The 16,991-nt window shown below is 35.0% G+C and overlaps 1 protein-coding gene across 3 annotated transcripts in view; it reads left to right on the top strand.

Annotated features, from left to right (window-relative positions):
- rttn (rotatin) overlaps positions 1-16,768 on the top strand; it is a 58,807-nt gene extending 42,039 nt beyond the window's left edge. Inside the window, exons 37-49 of one of the 3 annotated variants that reach the window (XM_073863635.1) lie at positions 1,868-1,955; positions 2,215-2,365; positions 2,507-2,644; positions 3,175-3,383; positions 3,565-3,670; positions 6,820-6,917; positions 7,734-7,811; positions 8,784-8,910; positions 12,123-12,328; positions 13,869-14,139; positions 16,021-16,124; positions 16,371-16,440; positions 16,542-16,768. In XM_073863635.1, the coding sequence (XP_073719736.1) occupies positions 1,868-1,955; positions 2,215-2,365; positions 2,507-2,644; positions 3,175-3,383; positions 3,565-3,670; positions 6,820-6,917; positions 7,734-7,811; positions 8,784-8,910; positions 12,123-12,328; positions 13,869-14,139; positions 16,021-16,124; positions 16,371-16,440; positions 16,542-16,624 (1,729 nt within the window). In that variant the 3' untranslated portion in view covers positions 16,625-16,768. Of the gene's footprint in view, positions 1-1,867; positions 1,956-2,214; positions 2,366-2,506; positions 2,645-3,174; positions 3,384-3,564; positions 3,671-6,819; positions 6,918-7,730; positions 7,812-8,783; positions 8,911-12,122; positions 12,329-13,868; positions 14,140-16,020; positions 16,125-16,370; positions 16,441-16,541 lie in introns of all 3 variants that reach the window. The other 2 variants (XM_073863636.1, XM_073863634.1) reach the window with 2 other exon arrangements.
- The last annotated feature ends 223 nt before the right edge of the window (positions 16,769-16,991 follow it).

Here is a 16,991-nt window from a genome sequence, read left to right as displayed (position 1 = left end):
GCTGGCACCTACGTCAAAGGTGCAACCCATGTTTACATGTGACTGCTACTCTGAATGCTTCCAAGATCACATTTATGTTCGTGCAAACTCGTTTCGTGTGTTTGTATTTGCAAATACAGCTGCTCCATTATGTCGAGGAGCAGAGACGAGTGCTCGGAGGTCAGCAATTTTACGCGTGTTTGACTTCATGCGGAGCTGCAAGAACCGACGGACGGATGATGTCAAAGTACCGCGAGAGCGATTCGAAATTAGACCTCTACGTGTGATTCCTCAACTCGCTCTCGCGGTACGTTGACGTCATCAATCACCTACTGCAACAACTCCTCCCTCCAACATGAAGAACCAGTTCACGTCACCACCAGCGCTGCCGGTGATTGGCTTACATGGGCTTGAGCGTCTCTTGACGGCAAATATGCACGGGTACGTGTAAATAAACACTTTTCTGAAAACTGACATGTGTGCACGATATTACTTTTGAAACCGGAGAGGTTGAAATGTCCGTTTATGAAAATAGCCGTCCACGTGTAAACATAGCCTTATGCATCTGCATAAATACACTTTCCATTGATGTATGGGTTGTTAGAAGTGTTGGGGGTAACGCATTACAAGTAACGCGCATTACTTTACGTAATAATATTACTTTTCTGAAGTAACGATTAAAGTAACGCATTACTTTATAAATGTTCATATTAATATTTAAGTTACTTTTTTAAATAGTAATGCGAGTTATTTTTCAGTTTAATTAATTCAATTTAAAAATAAAAGAATGTACTGATTTTAACTGAAAATATTAACGTAGAATTATGCACTCTGTGCGCCTGTCGGGAACAATTTAAATCAAAAACGGATATGGCAGGCCAGAGCTTGACATTTTTGCGATCATAAAAAAACACCTGCAAGGCCTGAAAGAGATCAAGCCTCGACCAGGTAAGAAAAAGTAACGCAAAAGTAACTTAAAAGTAAAGTAAGCAGTACTTTCCAATGAAAAGTAACTAAGTAAAGCAATTAGTTACTTTTTTGGGGAGTAACTTAATATTGTAATGCATTACTTTTAAAATTAACTTTCCCTAACACTTCCAGGGGTTTTAAAAATCTACATCAATTCACAAAAATACAAGTTTTATATATTTACAGTAGGACATTTACAAAATATCTGCATGGAACATGATCTTTACATAATATCCTCATGATTTTTGGCATATAAGAAATTGGTTATTTTGACCTTTGCAATGTATTATTGGCTATTGCTACAAATATACCCGTGCTACTTATGACTGGTTTTGTTGTCCAGTGTGAACTATGACTGTATTCAAACTCTTCTGAAATTGTATGATAGGTTTTTAAGAGGAACAAAATGATTATTCACTGATAATCGTCCCATCCAGACAGCTGGTAACCGCTTTTATTATGCTTTTACATTTTTTTTAAGCTTTAGGTTCCCATTTATTACATTTGTATTTAACTGAGCAACCAGTACAATTTACCGTTGAAGAATGAAACTCATACAGGTTTGGAAATAATTGATGGGTAAAAGATTAAATTTTTCTGTTTTTTTTTTTTTTTAAAATAAATGTTTCCAAGCCTTTATTTGCAGATGCACACTGCACATTAATACCTCATACTGCAAACCTGTGCCTACTTCATTTCAGTTTCACACTCACATACAATTATAAATATAAACTCTTGGTTTACCTGACAACCACATCCGTACCACCACCCACTCATTTTAAATACCACACTGTGGTTGTCTTTTCTTTACCGACAAAAAGAAGATTCATATGAGATTCATGCATATGCTACATTTTAACATTAACATGTAAATTAATTTGTATTTTCACTTTTTTTTGTTGGTTTCATCCTGTTATAGTGTGGTGGACGCAGCAGCCATAAATCAGTGCATGAATGAATTGAGGACACCTTTACTACCAGCTCTTTTTGAAGAAGCCAAAAACCAGGTGCATTATGGGATTTCTGATGTGCACATATAAAAACTCTTATCAGAAACTACTACTGTAACACACATGCTCACTTTTTCACGTAGTTAGAAGTAGTTTTTGGTCACAGCAATGGTTTATGGTCTTGTTTCACACTGTGGCAGTTATTGTGCAATTTGTTGTCGTTTATGGTTGTGAAAGTAAAGTGCTGAATGCGTGTGCTTGTTTGTTTGATTGGTAATTTTGTTTCTCATTAACTCTCCCCCCGTTCCTCCCCCAGGTGCTGAGCAGTGTGCATTATGTGCAGAGTTTTTGCCATCTCCTGCAGTCAGCAACAATACACAGTGAGAATCTGCCGCTCCAGCGAGAGATCTTCAAACCCCTGCTGAACAACCTCATTTCCATCCTAACGCTGTCTGTCACCGACTCGGGTATCGATCGAGACACGCACTGACAACCCAGAACGACTTTAATTCCTTGTTATGCAACCCCAAAAAGTCATTCACACAAGACCTTGGTATAAAAGAAAAGAGCGTGTTTCATGAGCGACTGCTTGTTTTGCTTGTCCTCAGATGCCCAGGCCCAGAATGCAGTGCTCCACACTTGGGCGGATGTGTTGATGCTCCTGGCTAGTCTGTTGCGCAGAAACCAAGCTGTGGTCGGCCCATCTGTCAGCGTGGCACTGGGGAAACACTGGCAACGATTTTCAGGTGACACACTCACACCAAAGAGCATTAAGAAACAGAGTACAAACGGGAAATGATGGCACATGTGATGAAAGAGGGATGTTTGGAAAGAAAGATTGAAGGGTTTGATAGGTGTTGATAGGAGTGAGGGAGTTCTAGATAAAAATGGAGACGGGTGAGAAGATGGAGCAGTGGGAGGCAAGCTCATTATACCTTAACGTGTGGATGGGTGTCCCCGGTGCATATGACAGACCTGGGCCAGAGACGAGAAGAACAATCAGCCTGCTTTAGATCTGATGGATGTGGTAGGAAATGCTAGAACAGGTGGGTGGGCAGTAGTCTCGCTGACTTGCCTGCAGGTATCCAGGCTTTGGAAGTGGTTTGAAAGGCTGTGCGTTTGGAGAGGCGGTTTGTCAGATGTTTCCCCTTGGTGAAAATTGTTTGTTGGGAAGTTTTGCATCTCTTGCATCTTCATGTCTTGGAGTTTGAGAAAAGCTCCAAAAACTAAATATTTGCATTCTTTTTCCTCAACGCTCTTGTTTGTCCGTCCTCAGATGCCCTCCGAGCGTGTTTGGAGCAACGGGGAGCCGAGTCTTCTTTGTACACTTCGGCCCTGCAGTTTCTCTCCGTGCTGTTCACGGAGGAGGCTAAAAGGAGATCAGGAGGCCACGTGGACGATCGGGCCACAGGGGAGCCTGGGTCCTCTTTATCTGAAGTCCTGTCATCTGAGCCTGGAGAGCTGATGTGTGAAATGTTACTGGAGGTAACACAGACTGGTGTATAGATTGTAGCCAGTCACAGCCTCAGGCAGCATGCCCATGGATGTCCGTGGACCGTGTGATACATATTTTATGCAAAAATAGTTGTAAATAAATAACTGGCTGTCTTTAAACAGTGGGGCTCGATCTGATTGGCTGGTTTTTGTTCTTTTGTTTAATATTTAGCAATATGAGAAGATCCCATATCAGAATCCACTGAAAAAGGTGACAGCCAAAGGTCTCATGTCTCTGTTTGCATGTAGCCCCAGTGCTCAGAGTTACGCCTGTAAAGGTAAACACAACTTCACTGTGCTTCACCATAATTGGACAGTGAGGGAGATAAATAAAAAATTAAATAGATCTTCTGTTTATAGGAAGGAGAACTAGCATGGAGAACTCGATTTCCTATTTGTTTTCTTATTGTAGATTTACAATAGATAATACACAATAAAAATGAAATTATAACATCAATGCTACATGGCATCATATGTGACCCTAGACCACAAAACCAAACATTAGGTTAAATGTTTTGAAATTGAGATTTATAAATCATCTATTTGGAAACCTGGAATCTGAGGGTGCAAAAAAATCTAAATGAGAAAATCAATTTAAAGGAATAGTCCATTTTCTTAAAAGAAAAATCCAGAGAATTTACTCACCACCATGTCATCCAAAATGTTGATGTCTTTCTTTGTTCAGTCCAGAAGAAATTATGTTTTTTGAGGAAAACATTGCAGGATTTTTCTCATTTTAATGGACTTTACTGGACACCAACACTTCATACTCATATCGGAACAGTTTTTTTCAATCGGAGTATCAAAGGACTCTAAACGATCCCAAACGAGGCATAAGGGTCTTATCTCGCGAAACGACAAGAAAAATAAAAAATATGCACTTTTAAACTACAACTTCAGATATTCCTCTGGTCCTGAAAGCGTCAGCGTGACCCCACGCAATACGTCAAGAGGTCACAGAGGACGAACGCGAAACTCCTCCCCAGTGTTTACAAGTGTGTTAAAAGAGGACCGTTCCGACGTTGTTGTATGTTGAATGATACTAATTAATGTCTTTGTGGCAGTTTATTGTTTATAATGGTCCGCAAATGTGCGTTTTATATATGTAACACGTGACCTCCCTACGTCACTACGCATTTACGTTAGGTCGCGCTGGACCGGACCTAGACGAAAAGTTGTGGTTTAAAAGTGCATATTTTTATTTTTCTTGTCGTTTCGCTAGATAAGACCCTTATGCCTCATTTGGGATTGTTTATAGTCATTTGAAACTCCGTTGAAAAAAACTTTTACGTGTTGAGTTAAGTGTTAAGTGTTGAGTTAAGTATTAATTGTTGGTGTCTATTAAAGTCCATTAAAATGAGAAAAATCCTGCAATGTTTTCCTCAAAAAACATAATTTCTTCTGGACTGAACAAAGAAAGACATCAACATTTTGGATGACATGGTGGTGAGTAAATTATCTGGATTTTTCTTTTAAGAAAATGGACTATTCCTTTAAAGTTGAAGTCCTTAGCAACATATATTACTAATAATGAATACATTTTTCATATATTTACGGTAGGAAATTTACAAAATATCTTAACTTAAAAGAGATAGTTCACATGAAAATTCTGTCATTTATTCACCCTGTATGAGTTTTTTTATTCTGTTGAACATCATAGAAGACATTTTGATAGATATTGGTAAGCACACAGTTGAGAGTATCCATTGACTTACATAGTATTTCTCTTTCCTACTATGAAAGTCAACGGGTACGTCAACTGTGTGCTTACCAATATTTATCAAAATATCTTCTTTTGTGTTCAACAACTACAGGTTTCGAACAACATGAGAACGAGTATTTTCATTTTTGGGTGAACTATCCCTTTAACTCATTCCCCGCTAGCCAAGTTGCCCGCCAGCATTTTGTAGTTTTGATTTTCACAAAAGTTTTACAAAATGCCTTCCAGGAAAATTTTCTTCTAAAAATATATAAAGATACAAATATATCAGACGAGACGTTTCATCTTATCTATATATTTTTTCTCCGCTTATAAACCCTTAAATATGGGTATTTTTCTTAAAAATATATATCTATATTTTTTGCAAAAAGCTGAAATAATTGCATTTTTGTGAAGGAATTTTGTTAGAGATCCGATTCAGAACGATTATCAAAACATAGAGTTTAAAATTAACACACATAGTTTAAAATTAGTAAATAATTTTTTTGCTTCAGTTTTTATAAATTTGGTAAGTCTGCCATCTAATGGATAATCGCAGTATTACAGATTAACATAAAAACTCATTAGGAACACGTTTTTTTCATGCAAATGTTTTCTCTTAATTGATGAGATAACTCGTCAATGGCGGGGAAAGAGTTAATTTCCTAATGATTTTTGGCATTAAAAAAATGATAATTTTGACCCATACAATGCATTGTTGGCTATTGCTACAAATATACCCTTGTGACTTATGACTGATTTTGTGGTCCAGCCTGTGGGAATCCAGCTAAAGTCATTTTTTGTGATTTTATTTCACTCTTTTCTACATAAAATTATTCTACATAATGTAAAGAACGTTCTGTGAAAGTATAGCCTTGATATCTTTAATGTTGACTAAGTAAGGCCATGCATGTTGAATATTGAAATTAAAGTTAATGAGTAAAATCCAACTTTGTTGCTTTCAAATAATTAGATTGAGACTTTAGCCCGGATTGCACAGACACATATTTGGATTTTAAAGGAAAAAGTTACAAGGCTATTACAAGTTTAGATTATGTAGAATATAACCTTACATACACAACTCTAAAACTAGATGCACTACCAAAACTATAATAATACATACAGTACCGTGCAAAAGTCTCCATGCCAGAATTAGATTTGTTGTTTTTGCAATGTTATATTGATCATATATAATTGTTTCTCAATCTTTTTAATAGAATACATACAGAAAATACAGGAAATTTGTGTATATAGTATTAAAAACTGTATAAAAATAATAAACTGATGTGTTTTTAGCGTAAACTCCCCTTCCACTTGAGCAAAGCAAAAAACTGCAGAATTAAATCCTAATTTCTAATTTTAAAGAAATTAGTATTTTTACTTCATTCTGCTCAAAACTGCTCAAGATGTGTTTAGTGCCAAGAGAGGTCACACTAAACACAGACTATGCCTAAAGAAGACATTAAGTCTTGATTTTCTTTTTACATATTTCCTGTATTTTGTGTTTGTATCCTAATAAAATAGATTGAAAAATAAATATGGATGGACATTAAAACTTTCAAAATAACAGGCCTAATACTTTTGCAGAGTACTGTATATATAGATAGACTTTGAAGATTATATACATATACAGTTAAATTTTTGTCCCATGTGAAATCACATTAGTCTCTTATGGCTGATGTCATTTTCTGATGTTTAAGAGACACGTCTCTTTTTCTTTCACTACAGCTGGTGTGATTGACAGCTGTGTTGAACGCATGAAGCACATTTACACAGAGCTTCACCTGGAGTCTCTGAAAGCAGGCAAGAACTCTCACAGGAGGAAGGTACGCAACATGACAGACAGATTTAACATCACAAACACTAAAAACTGATGGATGTGAAGGAGCGAGATACGCTGTCACTACAGATGCAACAATGTCAAACCTGATTGAAATTCTGGTTCAGTTGATTTAACTAGTTTTGTACAACTATATAACTGTATTTGGACAAAAAGTTTTATTTGCATCAAAACGAACAAATATATTACTTACTTAAAGTCCCTTTCCTAGTTTACTCATAGGGTGCATTCTGGGATGCGCTTTAAACATTATTTAAGGAATTAATATATGTGCTGTGCGTTTGTTGGATGCTTGTACTTTGGGTGAAACGTACAAACAATTTCAATTATAGTTCTGTACAGACTTTTAATTAAAAGGATCAAAGATGTGCAGAATGAAAAAAATTAGCTTGTAGTGTAATATATTACAAATATTAAATTATTCATGTATAGTATATAAATTAAATAGTTTGAATTAGTTTAAATAGTTTTATATACATATTTTAAAAATATGTAAACTGCTTTTCACAGCTTACAAAAATCTTTGCTTGCCATCTTTTTTATATAAAGCAATTTTACCACCAACCTATCGGTGTCTTCTAAGTTTGAGGGTTCCAATGTCATTGGTTGATATAAATGTTGATTCAGAAACTGTGTTTTACAAATTATTTAATTTTCGTGAATGACTTGTTCATCAAGTTAAAATGAAGTGTCTATTTTTTATATAAAAACAAGGAAACAAATCATACATTCATGATGGTATAAATATTTTCACGATCAGCATGATTTCTTGTTCTAATAGCTTTTTATTCAATGCCAGCAGGTGGAGAACAGCATGAGAGAACTTAAGATGACTCTCGAGATACTGCGAAATTGCCTCTATCGACATAATGAATGCAAAGTATGTCATGTGAAATAATCGTCCCCTTGCAGATTATTAATGCATTTACATGCATCGTACACTAACAGCAGATATAATCATGGGGGTCTTGTGGGTTTGAAGGAGACGACCACAGGTTTTCTTGTAAAGTCTGCATGACACCCATGTGATCATTTCTGTGAAATGAATCAACTTCCTGTATGAATATATTAACAATAAACAAACCTAATTTTCAAACCTAATTTTTTTTCATTAAAGGACACCTATTATGCCCATTTTACGATATGTAATATAGGTGTGCCCAGAATAAAGTTTTGACTCAAAATACCCCACAGATCATTAATTATAACACGTCCAAATGCTCCGTTTTGTGTGGAAGCAAAAACATGCTGCTACTGTCACTGCTGACAGTAAGCAGTTTATAGTTAAAATAAATCTGATTCCTGTAAATACTGTCTTGAGACAATAGTATCTCACTATTGAGATATGGCAGACAGCATACAACTCGCTGAGGGTTAAAAATATGGACTGTCAGTCAGTGACTGTGGGCGGGGCTTTATCAGTGTATTGTCACATTAACAAGAGAATCAAAACGGCATGTGTAATGACACTGTTTTGATTTAATGGAGATTAAAAAAGAAGTGTATTTTTTATTGTTCACACACTACCAACACACATTGATGTGCTTGTAAAAGTGAATTTTCCATAAAAGGTGCCCCTTAAAGCAATATTTTTTGAGATTGAAGTGCTGTTATACTCTATATAGAATAGAGTGTGCACGGCTGCGACAGTAATGGTATATTGCATATTGCCATTCTGTTTGACCAATCATATTCGAGAACCAAATCAAATTGTTATATCATCTAAAAAACAAACAAACAAAAAATCTGAATTTTCACGTACTTTTAATATATAGTAGTTGTGGTTATGTTTGTTTGACAAGCTGTATTTATCTTATGAAGATTAAACTGATTAATAAAACTCTCCTCCCAGGTTGTGGCCACAGAGTTGCGTCTGCCTGCTGTACTGTTGGCTTTGTGGCCCTGGGTTTTACTGGATGATCCCACCATGACGGCAACCCTGGAATTGTTGTGTGTTTACACGGCGAACTACATGGCGGGTCAGTCCAAATGAAAGACAAAATGATAGACAGTATGGTTAGTTGTTAGACAGTGACAGAGATGGAGAGAGATAATGAATAAGCTTTGTCTCCGTGTTGAGTCATCTGGTGGTACAGTAGGAACCATTATATGCCAAATACAGCTACTGAAGGGATTGTGTCATAGCCTCAGTATGCTGTCAGATTAATGTTTGTTGGATATACAAATCTTGTTTTTGTGTCTTTTTAGTTCAAAGTATCAGTTTTATTAAAAGTAAAGCTTTTTCACATGTAGTACCTCCTCCCCTTATGCATATAAAGACGTAGATAGAGTTAATAATGTTTTGAAATTTGGATTTAATTGTTTATAGTACAGAATTTTAGAGTATTTGTAAATTCTGCGTGTGTGTGTGTGTGTGTGTGTGTGTGTGTGTGTGTGTGTGTACCCGAAAAACTTTTGGGGACAAATTTGTCCCTAAAAAGCCTAAGCAAAACTTCCCTTAAGGGACGTCCTCATTTAGTAAAATCACTATAAAAATATAGTAAATACTAATAAATGATTTTAAATAAATTTAAATAAGTTTTTGGTTAGGGTTAGTACCAATGAGGATAAGGGCCAAGCTAAAATAAAAAAATAAAACCATCTCAAGATTAAAGTCATTAAAATGCGAGAATAAAGTAATTATTTAATGAGAATAAAGTCAAAATAAAAATAATTTCAAGAATAAAATTGTTAAAATAACGACTTCATTCTTTTTAAATAACGACTTCATTCCCGTTAAATAACGACTGTATTCTCGTTAAATAACTATTTTATTCTTGTTAAATAACGGCTTAATTCTTGTTAAATAACGACTTCATTCTCGTTAAAAAACAATTTTATTCTTGTTAAATAACTATTTTATTCTCGTTAAATAACGACTTTATTCTCGAAATTATATTTATTCTGACTTTATTCTCGTTAAATAATGACTTTATTCTCGTTAAATAACAACATCATTTTCGTTAAATAACGACTTTATTCTCGTTAAATAACGACTTTATTCTCGTTAAATAACGACTTTATTTCTTGTTAAATAATGACTTTATTCTCGTTAAATAACAACTTTATTCTCATTAAATAATGACTTTATTTTTGTTAAATAACCACTTTATTCTCGTTAATAACGACTCCATTCTCGTTAAATAACGACTTTATTCTCGTTAAATAACAACTTTATTCTTGTTAAATAACGACTTTACTCTTGTTAAATAATGATTTTATCTCGTTAAATAACGATTTTATTCTTGTTAAATAATGATTTTATCCTCGTTAAATAACGACTTTATTCTCAAAATTATATTTATTCTGACTTTATTCTCGTTAAATAACAACTTTATTCTCATTAAATAATGACTTTATTTTCGTTAAATAACCACTTTATTCTCGTTAATAACGACTCCATTCTCGTTAAATAACGACTTTATTCTTGTTAAATAACAACTTTATTCTTGTTAAATAACGACTTTACTCTTGTTAAATAACGATTTGATCTCGGTAAATAACGATTTTATTCTTGTTAAATAATGATTTTATCCTCGTTAAATAACGACTTTATTCTCAAAATTATATTTATTCTGACTTTATTCTCTTTAAATAATGACTTTTTTCTCGTTAAATAACAACTTCATTTTCGTTAAATAACGACTTTATTCGCGTTAAATAACAACTTTATTCTCGTTAAATAACGATTATGTTCTCAATGTTATATTTATTCTGACTTTATTCTCGTTAAATAATGACTTTATTCTCACATTTTAATGACTTTAATTTCGAGATGGTTTTATTTTTTTATGTTATCTTGGCACTAATCGCCTTGGTATGTTAGAGTGTGGGTTAGGTTATAGTATTTATAACTAGTGCTCTATAAAAACAATTGAAGTCTATGAGTGTCCTCATTTTGGTGTGTAAGATCATGACATAGATGTTTTTAAACATGATAGTATATCGTGTGAGGGAAAGAGACAGTTTAACATGAAAGTGTACATTTGTGCTTGTGTGTGTTTACATGAACAATTGCTTAACAAAAACCATCTAGAGAATGTCATGTATCTAAGCTCATGGAAACCCCGCGTGGTGGGGCAGGATGTGGCTTCACACCTGTGAAGACCCAGTAGCGCATGGGCGTACATCTATCTGTACATATACCCCTGTGTGGGTGCACGTACGCCTCTCTCTTCATTTTTTTACTTTCTATGCGGCTGTACTTTTGTGTCTGTTTGGGCTGTCACTACGGTTTAACAGCACTACGCTACAATAACACCCTGTCAGATGTGGTGGATCTCAAGGTCAACGAGAACAGCAGGTGATCTTTATAAGGTTGCTTCTTGAATTATGGAGTCAGCCCTCCAGCAAAACAGCATATTTTCTCCACCGCCGTATTCTTTCTTGTGTAACTTTTATTACTGAATTCATTAACCTGCGACTCGCAATCCTCATCCCTTCATCTGCCTGATTAATATTGGATTTATTCAGCATAAGAAACCCTGCTGGAGTCCCTCAACCATCCACGTCTCACAGAATAATGTTAAATGATTTGTCTGCTATTGTGCTGCTCTTCAAAATCTATTTGCATACCCAGCGGTGAGACGTTCAGTGGGTTTGACACTTTCACAGCATCATTACACCAAAAGAAAAGGTTTTTTTTGTTTTAGAAATTAAAATACAGTGGAAGATGTTTCCGAGCTCACTGTTACGCAATCAGTGCAGTGTTTCGAAAGAATGCAGATGAAGATAAAAAGTATGGGTTGTGTGGTTTTATATCATCTGTGTTTCCGGAGTTGCATGTGATGAGAGAGATATGGGCCATTTGGCTTATGTTCCATTGTCGTTACCGGTTGCATACAAAAGTAAATGTGAGTTAATTCTTTTTAATAAATCAGTGCTCTGATAACTCGACAGAATCGGAAACAAGTGAACGGTCTGAATGAATAAGCTGATTTCCTAAAATAGAATTGGCAGATACTTACTTCCTTTTTTTAAGTGACTTTCAAGTTATGATGTTGTAATTTTTCTGAATTAATGTTTTCCAAGTTGTTTGGCACAGCAGTCTCATATCAGAAACTGCCTTATTTGAAATAAGGTTACATAGTCTATTTTTGGTGTCCTATTATACAGTATGTGAAAGTATACACTATAGTGTACACTATACACTCACTCTCTCTCTCTCTCTCTCTCTCTCTCTCTCTCTCAGGTTGCAGTGCTTTATGTAGCAGCAGCAGTTGCTGTGGCCCAGCTCAGGCTGGTTTGTCTAAAACCGCGGTCACAAATTCACTGATGCATGCCGTGATGAGACTCGCCTCTCCAGTTGCCCCTGACAACAGCAGCATCCACAGTTTGGCTTTCTCATTGCTGGCCAACCTGGCCCTCTCAAAAGACTGCAAAGGGGTACTGCAGAAGGTAAAAACAGTACATGGTTCGCGAAATATAAATCAACCAAAGGTGTAAGAAAAGAAAAACACATGAAGTTGCAAAACCCGCTAAATCCGTCTTATTAGACTCTTAACTCTTTCCCTGCCAGAGTTTTTTTTTTTGTAGCCAGCCAGCGCCAGCATTTTTATGATTTCCATGAAGGTTTAATGCATTCTGGAAAATGTTCTTCTTTAAATATATAAACATCCATATGAAAAGAAAAAATAGACCATCTGCTTTAAAAAAAAATTAATTTGTTCTCTTTTATCACTTCTGAAATATGGGTAGGTTTCTTTAAAAATACCAAATTTTGAGTTTTTGTAAAGGACTTTTGATAGTAATCAGATTTAGTACGACGATCAAAACATACATGGAGTTTGAACTGTTTGCCCAAAGGGAACACTGCACAAAATTACTTTCTTTTTTTTAGTATTTTTGTCTTGTTTTTAGTAAAAAATATTTAAAAAAATTCTGCCAATGGGGTAAGAAAATTGTTTAAGTGTTTAAGAAAAAAGTAAACTTATTTCAAGATATAATATCTTACCATTGTTTTAATTCACTTAACGTTTATATTTTTTTTGTCTAAAATCTAGACTTATAATTTTAGGTCGTTTTGCTCATCAAGAAAATGAATCTTAATTTAAGAATTTGTTGATATTTTTACTGAAAACAAGACAAAAATACTAAGTTAGAAAGTCATTCAAAAAAAAAAAGATTTTTAAGAGAAAAAAACTCTTAGTTTTTTTGTCTTGTTTTCAGTAAAAATATCTAAAAATTCTTAAATTAAGATTTTTTTTGATGAGCAAAACGACCCAAGAAAATTAGTCTAGTTTTTAGACAAAAAAATCCAATTTAAGTGATTTTGTACATAAAACAAGCAAAAAAATCTGCCAATGGGGTAAGCAAAAAACCCTTGAACACTGAATTCAAGAAAAATGTGCTAACCCCATTGGCAGATTTTTTATGTGATTTTTTTAAGTGATTCAAAATCACTTAAATGTGATATTTTTGGTCTAAAAACTAGACTTATTTTCTTGGTTTGTTTTGCTCATTAAGAAAAAGCATCTTAATTTAAGAATTTTTAGATATTTTAGTGAAAACAAGACAAAAATACTAAGAATTTTTTTCTTGAAAATAATTTTTTGCAGTGTACTTCTGGGTTTTATAAGTTGGGTAACCACCTGGTGGATAATATGGATTGCTGGAAATACTCGTCATTGGCACGGAAGTGTTTTCTCTTAATTGACGAGTTAACTTATCAATGGCGGGGAAAGAATTAATATATTCTGCCTAAGAAGCGGTATTTCTGAATGGCCTGAGGGTGGGATTTTAACGCGAATGTATGTGATGAACGTATAGTACGTGTGAGAGCTTTCGGTTACAATCATTATTGTGGCGTTTAGCAGATTTGCATCTGAACTCTTCATATAATCTTGTTGCAATTCAGAAGTTCTTTCATGACTCATGTGGTTGCATATTCATCTGCATAATGTCAAAAAGCTAGACCCCCGTCTTCTTGTTTTCCCAGAGTAACTTCCTGCAGCACTTCATATCCCTTCCCATGCCCAAGTCGGGCAGTCGTAGTCAGACGGTGGAGCTTCTGTCTCTCTGGCTCAAGCTTCTTCTGAACATGTCGTTCGGGGAGGATGGACAACAGATGATCCTCAGGCTAAGAGGAGCTTTGGAGATGCTGGTGGAACTGGCTCAGTCCAAACACTTCAGCAGTAAACCCACCATCCTGCTCATTCTTCATAACATCTGCTTCTGCTCGGCCAACAAGCCTAAAATCCTCGCCAATGGTATGACAATGTTGAAGGTTGTAGACGTTCATGCTAATGTCTAGTGGGGCCAAACACGCCTACAGTAGTTTTAAAAATGTCCAAATATCGGCCGATTAATAGCTCTGGTCGATAAATCAATATAATAAGCTTTTTTTATTGTTGGTTGCCACCTTGTAATTTTCATGCTTTTTGAGGTTCAGTAAATGTAACGCTTTGTTCAACCACACACACACACACACACGTGTTTAATTTGAAAATGGTGTATATGTGAAGTTGCAAGTCCAGATGCGTCACATCAACCTCAATAGTGTGATAATAGTTTTACATGGGAAACCTATGTTTCCGTTAAATGCTGTTGGGAATCAAAGATGATTGACTTCACAACCTGGCATGAACGTTTAAGCAACTTAACCATACTCAATAATGCTACTAATGCTGATTATTTTGTTTTTTTGTATTATTTACATTTACAAACATACTGTCCAGCACAAGGGGTTCAAAAGTCTTGAGATTATTATGAATAGACCCTTTTACAGCCCACCTGATCAAATAGCCTGCATACGCATTTTAGCAACGGAAGTGGTGTTGTTCCCCTGTGGTTCTAACGTGTTAGCAACTCAAAGTTTCCCAGCATCAAAATGTCTGGTTGTTGCGTTTGGTTGCACTAATATAATATACTAATATACATATATATGTATCTGACACCTTTATATTTGGCCATGTGCTAACATCTTCTATCCACTCCACTATAGTACACGGATCTGGTAGCTGTGTTGAAAAAGTTGATAAAGTTAACTTTTTATAAAACTTTTTGTCTGTGTGGCTTCACTGCGTTGCCAAAATGCGCGCACATACGTTGGCACGTCATCATTGTGTACAAAAAGTAAAGGGGTCTATATGCCTTTTACAATTTTTTTAAAGAATTTAAATGTAAATTAAATTTTTAGCATAAAAATTTTGATTGATAGAAACATTGACAACAATTTTTTAAAAATGTTGCTTTTCTGGACATTGTATATGTTACCGGTCGTACTCGCACATGCCTCGACTGGGGCTCTAACCAGTAAACGATCTGGCATGGTAGTCGGGCGTTCTTTAAAGGGAAACTCCACTTTTTTTGAAAATAGGTTCATTTTCCTGCTCTCCTAAAATTAAAAATTTTATTTACCATTTTGGAATTCATTCAGCCGATCTCCGGGTCTGGCGGTACCACTTTTAGCATAGCTTAGTATAATCCATTAAATCTGATTAGACCATTAGCATTGCGCTAAAAATAACCAGAGTTTCGATATTTTTACTAATTAAAACTTGACTCTTCTGTAGTTACATCATGTAGATATTAAAAGTTGTGATTTTCTAGGCAGATATGTCTAGGAACTATACTCTCATTCCGGCGTAATAATCAAAGACTTTGCTGCAGTAACATGACTGCAGGAGGCGCAATGATATTACGCGGTGCCCCAAAAATAGTCCCCTTGGTAACTTTCAATAGCAGGGTACTGTTTTCAGGCACTGCGTTATATCATTGCTTTAAATTTTCCGTCAGTCTTGGTACACGATGTAAATACAGAAGAGTCAAGTTTTAAATAGGAAAAATATTGAAACTGTTTGGTTATTTTTAGTGCGATGCTAATGGTCTAATCAGATTCAATGGATTGTGCTAAGCTATGCTAAAAGTGCTAGCGTCAGTCTCAGAGATCAGCTGAATGGATTTCAAAACGGTAAAAATCAAATATTCAACTCTAGGGGAGCCGGAAAATGAGAATATTTCCAAAAAAAGTGGAGTGTCCCCCCAAAAGACCATGACTGGTAGAGCGACTCTTGAGATTGGGGAGTGAGGTGTACTTTACTTTACTTTACTTTATTTATATATGTATTAACATGTCATGTTTATTTCAGATAAAGCCGTTGAGCTGCTGATCTCTTGTTTGAGCAGTACATCATTAGAAATCCGTACCATTGGAGCTTCTGCAATCTGGGCTCTGTTGCATAACAATCAGAAGGTATTGTCAATCATAGTACATGTACATTCATTCATTTTACAGACACTTTTATCAATACCAACTTACAGTGCATTAATGCTATACATTTGATCAATATGTGTCCTGCTCTACCATAATTGGGTTAGTACTACTGTTAAACTAGGGCAGCACAACAGAATGTAAAATAATATGTAATAATTTTTTATGAAATTCTTATGCACACAACATGAACATTTGTCTTACCCTTTATTTTATCCTCTTGTAAAGGCAAAATCCACTTTGAAGTGTCCTTCAATCAGACTGAAAGTTGAAGAGGTGTACATGTCCGCCAGAAAAGGTGGGAATACATTGAGTTTGATCATTAGACAGCTACACATTTCTAGTTTTAAAGAGATTTGGGTAATTTTTACATGAGTGTGTGTGTTTGTTTTTTTTTAGATGGAGAGAAGAGCAGCGACAAACCCTTGAATGTCTATCTTCTGAAATGTTTAAGAAATCTCTCGCACGTCTTCAGCTCTTAAGTGCTTCACTATTGAAGATGATGAAGTCAACCAAGAATGTGAATGTTTTCAATGTCTATTTATATATTTATGCACAATGTAGCTGTTGATTTTTCTATGAGATTATTTTTTTAATCAGTCAATAAATAATGTTTTTTAAAAATACTTCTAAAAATGTTTCATTTTTACGGTAGATGCCTCACTTTCACCCTTGATATGACCAAATAATAGAAACTCAGATATTACTAATAACATACACATAAGAGGGATAGTTTACCCAAAAATGTCTCTTTTTTTGTTCTTACATGCTTGAAACTAAATAAATGGAAGGAACTGAGTGGGAGGAACTATTCCTTTAAGTATGAATGAAACGAGCTTATGACATTTC

Source organism: Misgurnus anguillicaudatus, chromosome 25 (assembly GCF_027580225.2).
Source record: "Misgurnus anguillicaudatus chromosome 25, ASM2758022v2, whole genome shotgun sequence".
Taxonomy (NCBI): Eukaryota; Metazoa; Chordata; class Actinopteri; order Cypriniformes; family Cobitidae; genus Misgurnus; species Misgurnus anguillicaudatus.
Note: the sequence above shows the minus strand (reverse complement) of the source record. Positions and strands in the feature narration are given on the sequence as shown.